This window comes from Balaenoptera physalus, assembly GCF_965194825.1.
Source record: "Balaenoptera physalus genome assembly, chromosome: 13".
NCBI lineage: Eukaryota > Metazoa > Chordata > Mammalia > Artiodactyla > Balaenopteridae > Balaenoptera > Balaenoptera physalus.
In genome coordinates, this window is record NC_138892.1 from 7396771 (window position 1) to 7407119 (window position 10349).

Here is a 10349-nt window from a genome sequence, read left to right on the forward strand (position 1 = left end):
TCTGAGCAAAACCACAGCACCAGGAAATGTCCTGGAAGGAGATGCAGCGGACAGCACATGGAACAGAGTGGAGAGGTGGAGCTGCTTACACTTAAGTTGTGAAAGGCCTTAACGGCGCCATACGGCATAGCACAGAAAACATAGTGGACATCTGCAACTTTGCTTTTGTCTGTCATCCTTCAACCCGACCCTCCCATCAGCACCCTGATCTTCCTTTTGGAGAACGCCCACTGGGTGGTCTTGGTGGTAAGGCTTCCTGCCAGTCGGCTCTGATGAATGCATGACCCCACCAGGAACAAGACTCTTGCAGGAATGACTCCAGGAAGCAGAGACAAGGCAGAGATCACTGAGGCAGCACGGCCCTAAACAGGTTGCTCCAGGCTATCCTCAGCTGGACTCTGCTGCTGAGCCGCCCTTGGCTCCAGCCCATTTTCCAAGTCTGACTCTCCAGGTTTTCTGATCAGTCCGTGATTCTGATCCTTCCAATAAACTCTTCTGTTTGAGCTAGCCAGAGGCAGCTTCTGCTGCTTATCACCAAGCCTCCTGACTGACACAGGACACACTGAAGCAGGAGAGGGACCTGATCAAAGCTGTGTTTGAGGAAGACAACAAACAACAGTCATCAAGAGTATAGCCTGCAAATCACCCGAGCACGGTGGCCAAGCCTTTCAAAGTGGCTGTACCCTGGTGGGGCTCTTAGGCACATTAAAGTTTGAGACCCTCTGTTCTACACTGTACTATGGCCACACTGAATCACATATGCCCAGAACATGCCAAATTATTCCCAACTTTGGTCCAGCTCTGTCAAAATGAACATCTTGCCTTTCCAAATTCTCCTTTCTAAAATGCTGTTCACTCACCCTTCACAACTCAGCTCAAATGCCAAAGTCTCTGTGAAGATTTTCCTACTTCCCTTCCTTAGTGCTCCAAAAACTTGCAGTTTATTTCTCTCTTCTGGCCTCTTCTGCATTTTGCTTTGTATTCTGACTGGCTGCTTAGATGTCAGCTCCGTGAAAGTTGGGACTGTTTCATTCATCTCTAACACCCCAGAGTCTAGTGATGTGCTGCGAATGTAGTGGATATTCCCGCTGAACTGGAATGAACAAAATTTTTTTAATTAAGTTAAAAAATTTTAAAGCAAACTTCTGACCAGAACAGGGGCTCCTAGACAGGCTTCCTGAGTCAGGGCATCTCCCACCTCATTCCCACAGGGCAGGGAAGAGTACAGGAGCCCATGTCAGAAGGCCCAAGTTCAACTCCTGACTCCACTTCATGAGCCCAGTAAACCTTGGGCAAATCATTTTATCTGTCTCTATGTCTTCATCTGCAAAATGGATATAAAAATCAAGCGCCTCATAGCACTGTTAGGAAGACAAATGTATCAGAAGGACTTCTATAAAGTGTAAGGCCTCGTAGGAATGTTCACACTTAGGAAGAAGCATTATTTCCACTTGTTGCTATGGGATGGTGAGGGCCTGAGCCAAGACGACACCAGTTTAACAAGGCAGTTCCACATCTGGTTCAGCAGCCGGAGGAATTTCATCACTGTTCCAAACTAGACCCTGAACCCAACAGACCAGATGCAGAAGCCAGATTATAAGGGACATTTAGACATGTATTCATTAGCAATTCCAAAGGCCTGAGAGATGCAGAAAGAGTTCTGTTTTCCAGTTTCCAAGCCCTTCAATGGTTTAGGATTAGTTTCTAAACAGAGGTTCCCCAGAGAGCCTTACTTTGAGGCCCAGGCTCTGGGATCTGCTACTCTTTAAAATATTCCATCATGTCAACAAAGTTTAACCCTTGAGGCTTGTGGTCCGGAAGTGGAACACTTTACCCTGTTCTGTGACTGCTCCTTTGTGTCCCATCCACCACCCCACGAAAGCCCTTTCAAAAGGAAAAGAACAAACATTCCAAAACTGTATTCTAAAAAACGGCCCTTGGTCCTACGAGTCAACTTGCAAATTGTAGTTCCTCATTCATTCTCAGATAGAGTCAAAGAGAATGTTATTTTCTGCCCTCTTCCTTTTATGTGCTGTAGCTCACTCAAGTCTTACAACACCTGTGATGCAGACATCCCCACTCCCCACCCCACAGCAGAAACTAAGGCTTAGAGAAGTGCTGCAGGACCCAGGGGAAGTCACATGAAGTGCCCAGCTCAGGGCAGACCCTTCCTGATAAACACATGTGGTTTGAATGTGTACCTGAGCAGAGGATCCTGGGACTCTCCAGCCTCAGCCCACCACTCCACCTTGTGTTCACAACTCTGAAGCCCGCTACACCAGATGGGGATTTGGCATGGAGTAGAGGAAAAGTACATGGGTTTTGGAGTTGGACTCATGTGGACCAAGGTCACCATTTTACGACTTACTAGTTGTGATCTGGGTCTCAGTTTCTTCATCTGTAACACACCGTGTAATTGGAGAAAAAATTAAGAGCAAAAGACAATGTAGGTAAAGGGCCATACACACTGTGTGAGGAGAGGAACCTTGCTTACCCTGCTAGTGCTGTACCCAGAGCCCAGCACAAAACAGGCCCTCTGTAAGGGTCTTAACTGTAGGTCTAACCAGACACGGTGCTGGGCACGTAGCGGGTGCTGCCTACAAGTGTGATTTCAAAACCTGATGAAGGATGGAAAAGTAGCAGTGACTGCAGAGACAGTCAGTAATTAATAAAGAACAAGACAGTCACCTTCACCTAGAGAAATGATGCACCTCAGGATAAATGATAGTACACCTGTAGGATCAAGATGAAACGGTCCCATTTTCGTTATCAAATACAGTGTATGTCTGTAAGAAGAATCACACAATGGAAAACAGCAATCACAAGTCAATTTCAGTCCTGCCCAACAAATAATCACAGAAATTCCACCCAACTAGCTCAGAAAAACTACGATTGACTTTTAAAAGTTCAAAGGAAAGTATTGTGAGAAGTGAGGCTATTCATAACAAAAGGGCATTTCCTAAAATGTCTGCAGATGTTGGTGAAAGGTGGTCTGAAGAGAATTAGAATGAAAAGAATCAACTTCCAGAACACTATTTATAGGAATGGAGAGCCCCAAAGAATTTTTATGCGAGGATGAAGGATGCACTGAAATTCTGGGGCAGCAAGGGCTGCCACCAAGACACCAAGAAAAGGAACCCAGACAGAAGAGTCCCACTGAAACAATGTAAAGCAAGAAGTCATTTTTTCAAGTCCCCCAAGGCAGAGGGCTGAAAATAAGGAACTGCTGTACCTTCAGGAGCAATTTTTAAAGTATAGAGAGCAAGCAAACCAGACAAAGGATCACTCCAAGAAACCAAAGGCAGCAGAGGAGTAAAACAGTCGCAACCACTAGGGTCCTGGGCAAGCAAAGGCAACATCAGAGGCACAGGAAGGGACTGCTCAGAAAGCTGGTGGCTGCCCACTGACTGTCCAGTGGTCTCAAGTATAGAAAAGAAATATGAGGAACCAGGAGGCCAGGAAAGAGGGGTCTACACATGTGCACTGTTGGGGGGCTGGGGCAGCATCAGCCCTAAACCGGCATACAGGCGGCAAAGAGACAGGCAGAATAAGGGACTAGAGTTCCAGACTCTAGCCGGAAGCTGAGAAGGACAGGCCCTCTCCTCCACACTAGTGGGGGAGTAAACTGGTACCTCCAGTGCGGAGAGCAGTTTGACAGAATCTATCAAAACCACAAATGAGCCAGAAGAGAATGTTAGTTCCTGCCCCTTCCTTTCATATGTTTTATCTCATTTGACTCTTACAGCACCTATGGTGTAGATATCACCACCCCACCCTGACACAGCAAACCCACTTCTGGTCATTTATCCTGCTCCAACACCTGCATATGTGTGAAATGATGAATTTACACAGCTATTCGCCACAGCATGTTTTTCATAGTGAGACTGGAAACACCCTCAAATGTCCATCAAAAAGGGACTGGATGAATGAATTACAGTGCATCCATACAATGGAAAACCATGCAGCAGTGAAAAAGACTGGAAAGATCTCTAAGATACATTGTTAAGTAAAAAAAAAAAAGGGTAAGCTGCAGAAGAACACAGCTTATAGCATATTATTTGCGAAAAATAAAAAGGGGGGCAAAAATGAAAATCCATACTTGTTATTTGCTTCTATTTGCATTAAGTTTTGAAGGATGTAAAAGAAACTAAAAAATTAATAACTTGGGGTTGTGGGCCCTAAGCAGATGGTGACAGGGCTGGGGGCAAGACTTTTCACAGTACCCTTTCATACTTTTTATTTTGCCATATGAATGTATCACCTTTTTGAAAAAATTAAAATATTTTCCAAGTGGTAAGTTCCAATCACCACAGTAATTTATAACACTGGAAAAGTTTTAAAAAATGAAAGGGCTACAGCTGGCAGTGTGTAAGAGCTGTCACCCAGCTCTTGACTTGAAGAGTCCTTGATGAGAAACACGCACCAACGAACTAACTCCAAAGTGATCTGCTCATCTGTGTTCAGGGCAACAGTACTTATGTTAATGAAAAACTGCAAATGATGCAAATGTTCCACAGGGACAGGGATAGGTATTCACCCCCTCAGATGAATTACACTGGATCACAGGCAACTATACCTCAACTGTTTCAACATACAGCAACCTGTAAGTGAAAATGCTGTAACATTTCATGTGCACGCTAATAAAGTTCAGACAAGAATCCAGCAGGATAGACAAGTTGATATTCAGGGAGCGCTATTTGAATAAAGTTGCTTAAGAACTTCTTTTTTAAATTATGAAATTGAGAAAAGAAAAGATCTATTCGATATAGGGGCAAAAATACACTTTTTAAAAAATGCCAAGAAAAAATGCCAAGACCTGAGCTGACTATGAGAATGACAGAAAAGACTGACATGAGAGGCAGGCTGACTATGAGAATGACAGAAAAGACTGACATGAGAGGCAGGCAGCGCTCAAGAACATTGGGCCAAAGGCCCAGGTGTGAATGCAACAACGTTTGTCAAGGGCGAAACCAAACAGAGCCAGGAAGAAGGGGAAACCCTGGGAGCCTGGTTCAGCGGTCTGAGCAACCCTAGAAGATGTATCCCACGACATGGAACCGGATGAGGCCAGGCGCTAAAAACTGGCAGAAAATAAATAAGCTAAGAGCAGCAGCAGCTCTTTCCAGCCTAACACTAGCAATAGGGATATATATTCTAGTGTCAAGAGAAAGCTCACATCTTCAAAAAGGGGTAAAAAGTAGATCTATGCTTCACCTCACTGGGCAGTTTTTCCGAAGTACGACTCACTAGAGAAACATGCAGCCAGTTTCTACCCGTCTCCTCACCTCCCCGCCAGCGGTGTGCTGGCCACACCCTCCCCGACACCAGGCTGGCCACTCCGATCTTCCCAGTGATGTGCACACCTCGACTAGGGGCCCACCCAACACCTCAACCTGAAGTGCCTTCCTTTCCTCGTTAGACACACCTTTACAGAGCGCCTCTTCAGTGCCAGACGGAACTGACTGCTGGGAGAAGCCAACAGAGGCCCAAGCCAGTGCCACGCAAAGGCTCAGGAACAGCAAGTTACTCTGCAGCCTAGGGTACAGGGTGGGCTACCAGCAGGAGGGCTGCATGAATGCAGGTATCTGACTTTGTAAGCCCTTCAGAGCCCACCAAGCAGGGGCAGTGACAGACAGCTCAGCCCATCAGTGGACACCATCGTGGAGTTCAGAGCACCGAGGACAAAGACAAGAGCCCACAAGTTTTCAGGGAAAACATGTCACACACAGAGGGTCAGGAATCAAAATGGTATCAGATTTCTCAACTACTGGAAGCTAGAAAACAATGAGGCTATGCCTTCAACCTAAAATTCTAAACCCACCCAAACTATCAAATTGGAGACGTCAGAATAAAGATATTTTTAGAGAGGTAAAGCCCCCCAAATTTACCTCTAAAGTACACTTCCTTAGGAAGCTACTGGAAGATGTGCTCCATCAAAACAAGGGAGTAAAAAAAAAACAAGAACTAGGGAACAAGGGCTTCAACATCGCCCCCGACCCCGGGTGATGGTTAAGGGTAGACCCAGGATAAGTGCAAAACAGCAGACCTAGACAACCATCAGATGGGGCAAAAAGAGGGAAGGCTCCAGGAGAGACATCAACAAGGGCGATAAAAGGAACTGACCACCAAATTGAGTTTCTGTCACAAGATTTAAGGCTGCATTAGTTACGGGAACATGGAAAGTAAGCAAGTGAATAAATGGGGCTACTATGAGCGCTAGGAAAAAACAGCAACAAAAACCGTAGAGGATCTACCCAAGAGAAAAGAAAACATATGTCCACAGAAAAACCTGCACCCGAATGCTCACAGCAGCTTCATTTATAACAGCCAAAAAGCGGAAACAACCTAAATGTCCAACAACTGATGAATGGATAAACAAAACATGGTGTATCCATATAAGGGAACACCGTGCTGCAACACGGATGAACCTCAACGTTATGCTAAGTGAAGAAGGCCACATATTGTATGACTGCATTTATATGAAATGTCCAGAACAGGCAAATCCATGAGGACATCAAGTAAATTAGCTCACTGCAAAGTTTCTTCAACCTTCTCCACGGAGAACAGCTGCCTCTACTGGTCCACCACCCGCTCACTCCTGGCTTCGTTCTGGTCTACCTAGCCTCGGACCACTTCATCTGACTGCTGTGTCAAAGGTGGACCTCCTAATTGCCAAACCCCATGAGTCCTTTCATGGCCTCGTCATCCTTGCTGTCTTCTGCAGCACCATCTCCATCATCCACTAACTGCTCCTCAAAAAGCTCACTTCCGCTTAGGTTATTATGTTTCCCTCACCTGATTTGACGTCCGGTTCCATCTTCTCTCGCCTCTATCCTCAACTCATCAATATGGGTGGGTGACTAGTCCTCAATCTCCATCCCCAGTTTTAACCTTCTCCTATCTGCATCCCATTTCCTACTAGCACCTCAATTTCAGTCAATTTAAGACAAATTTTCAACACCTCCCCAAACCAGCTCTTCCTGCTGGCTTCTGAGCCCTCCCAATGCCCAGGATCAAAGCCTTAATGGGATCTTAGAATTCCACCTCTGCTCTGCCTTCAGGGCCAAGTTTCACTGAGGCCATGTCCTGTCACATCCAGCACCTTGCACAATGGCCACTTCTTATCCCCATCCCATCACCCTCTTAGGATCACCACCTCACACCCACATGGCTGCCTCCTAGAGGCTGGCTGGGACTCTTGAGGTGGCACATACCTGCTCTCCCCCACTACCCACAGCGTCTCTTCTTCCTCACCCAACCAGCTCCTAGAAGCATCTGGGCTGGCCAGCTCTGACCTAACCCAACACCAAGGGCTGAGTCTAGTATAACTTAGAATCCTGCCTAGCTCAAGGTCCCTGGATTCATTCAGGCATTCCACAAATATTTAATTCTAGGTGAAAGAAACAAAATGAAGGCCCTGGCCCTCATGGGGCTGATGTTCTGGAGGGAGATGGATGGGTAAGTTTTCAGGGATATTTGTGCCTGCAGACCACTGGCCTTCAGCCCACCCAACCCTTCTTTCCTCTAAGACCCAGGTCCAGGGCCATCTCCTTGGTATGGTCTTCCCGGTAAGTCAGCCTTTACCAAGCTCCCTCCACGCTTACTTTCACTAACTGCTCTGCATAACAGTGAGCTGTTCTATACTCAGCACTACAGTTTTATTATTATTCATCTCAAGCTCCACAAAGCCATAAAATTCTATTTTTCCTATCTTTTCATGTTCCCTACAGCTCAGAAACTACAGCTGGCACTTGAATACTTGTTGACCAGTGAAGACAGGGAGCCATTTTCCCCCAAATCTAATATGGAGCCCTGTGAAGTCACGGAACCACTGTGGTAGTTTCCACAACATACATATTACTCAGAAATCTACAGGGATAAGTTTAATACTTAACCACCAGGTACTTTAACACATTACAAATTAAGACAAATAAGAATCAGTTTTGGAATGGGAATACAAAATGCACATGAATTTCTTTGTGTGAGGTTGCTAGTAGGCAGCTTTGGACATGCTCCTTACTGGCTGTGTAACCTTGGGTAAGTTAATGAACTGCCTTGAGCCTCAGTTTCAGGATCTATGAAGAAACGATGAACGTAGTATAACAAGCAGTCTCTACCTGATGGAAATTGTTAAGGATTGAGAACATTAATGTGCAATGACTGCTTAACACAGTGCCTGGCACGTAAGTACTCAAAACATGTTAGCTGCCCTTAAGTTCCAAGAACCTCCCTCCCCCATTTGTCAACACATTTCTGTATTTCTGAGCACTCAGTGGAAAAGTCTGTAGTTAGACTTGGGGCGTCATTTAAGGGTCTTACCACACTGCCTGGATGACCAAAATCAGAAAGTAAAGTCAGGCCAAGGGGTGAAATGTTACAGAAGCAAAATGGAAAACGGATTATTTTCAATTAGCTGTTGCCACTATCTCTTCCCCTGGAAGAGAATCTTCTGCTGCCTCGGTTTCCTCATCTGTATAATGAGGTTGTAGTCATCATACCTGCCTGCAAGGCTGTAGTGAGATCTTGGACATGAAAGCACTTTGTAAACTCAAGAGCACAATGCACCTGAGTTAACTGATTAAGAGTATGGGTTCTGGACAATCTAAAATGAGTGACCTTAAACAAGTTAACATCTTCTGGCCTCAGTCTCCTGTAGAATGGGAGCAAAAAGAGTATCTATCTCAAGGGACTGTAGTAAGGAATAAATGAAACAATTTAAGCGTTTGGGGCCTAGAATATCAGAAGAGCCCACCTATTCAGAGTTATTATTATGATGACTAACCTATTCACTGGACTCCTCGCCCCCAAGGAGCAGGTGAAAGCCTGATGGAGCAGCGACACCAACACTGGCCCAGGAACTGTGCTCCGTAACCAGCTGGGTGACCTTGGGCAAGTCGCTGACCCTCTCCAAACTTTGGGTTCCGTGATCACAAAATGATCCCTGTGCTCCTACCAGCTCTTCCTCTCCGCTGTTAAGGTCGCCGGAACAAAGGCCACCCGCTCCCCAGCCTGTCCCCGAGGGGCCACAACTCAAAATTCCTGCTGCTCAACTCCCTTTGCAGCGCGACAGCAGAAGCGCCCGGGTCTCTATCCCGGAGAGATGCGTCCGCACTCCGCCGCCACCGCTCGCTTCATCAGCAACTTGCTTCTGCAACCGCTCGCTGCCCAAAGTTTTCCCAAGCGCCAGGAGACGCGGCCGTGTTTCAACCCCGGGAAGACCAGGGGTGAGGGCGCAGAGCCTGGGGTCCCGGCCCGGGGAATCCCAAAGCCGCCCACGCTGCCGGGAGTGGAGTGACAGGTGCGACGCGGAGCCACTGGGCGGGCAAGCGTGACCTCGCACCGCGCGTGTAGGAGCGCGAAGGAGGCAGCGGCCGCGCGCTCTCCTCTGGCTGCTCCCACCAGGCCCCCGCGACGCCCCCGGCTCCGCGTTCCCGGCCCCACGACCCTCGCTGCGCTTCCGGACACGAGGCGCCCCGGAGCAGATCCCGCGGCCTGCCCGAGCGGAACGGCCGGGCGGGGCTCAAACCCGCAGCTCCCGGAAGGGTTGGGGACAGCCGAGTCGACCGCGCCTGCCGGGTCTTCCCGCGCGAGACGGGGCTGCCGGGGGGTGGGCGCACGCGCACCCGCGCGCGCCGCCGTAACCCCTTCCTCCCCGCGCGCCCCCGCACTCCCACCCACCCACCCACCACTCACCGTCGATGTCCCCCAGAGTCAGCTCGTCGCCCAGCTCCGTGAGCGTCTCCATGGTCTCCAGACCGCCCAGCTCTCCGCTCCCGTCCATCGCCCGGCTCGGTGCAGAGGAACCCCTGCCGTCCCGCTCAGGGAGACGCGGGGGCGGTGCCGCCGTCACCGCCCATGACACCCAACAGCCCCCGGCGGGTACCGCCTCACCGGCCGGTGCCAGCCGCCGCCATGTTTGCGCCGCGCGGGCGGGGCGGGGCGGGATTGCCCCGCCCCAACCCGCGCCCTCTGTGGCCCCGCCCCCAGGCCGCGCGCGCTCCCTTGTTTGTTGTCAATAGGACCAGGCTTGTCCTGGCCAATCGGCGCGCGAAGCGGCGCGTGGGGTGATGGCGCGTCAACGATCAGCAGCTCAGATTTGCATATCGAGGCCCCTCCCCTGGCAGCCTCTTAGCGAATGCGGAGAGAAGCCTCCAGGTCCTCAGCCCAACCTCCTTCCCGTCGTTTAAAGGAATCGCTCCCTTTTCTGTTGGTTCGGCTCCACAAGCTACTCCATCCACCCGCTGGGGAATGAAGGGTTAACACCTCCCACCCCCCGCCCGCTGGGCGCCCCCAGAGTAAGTCTTGAGCACATTACGTCATCGTCCCAGCTGTCCCCCCCCGCCCCCCAG

General features: G+C 49.0%; 1 protein-coding gene across 1 annotated transcript in view; it reads right to left on the reverse strand.

Moving 5' to 3' along the window:
• Positions 1-9948, reverse strand: part of SREBF2 (sterol regulatory element binding transcription factor 2) — a 59990-nt gene extending 50042 nt beyond the window's left edge. Inside the window, exon 1 of the mRNA XM_082420594.1 lies at positions 9694-9948. Within this exon, the coding sequence (XP_082276720.1) occupies positions 9694-9781 (88 nt within the window). The 5' untranslated portion in view covers positions 9782-9948. The remainder of the gene's footprint in view (positions 1-9693) is intronic.
• Positions 9949-10349: the final 401 nt, after the last annotated feature.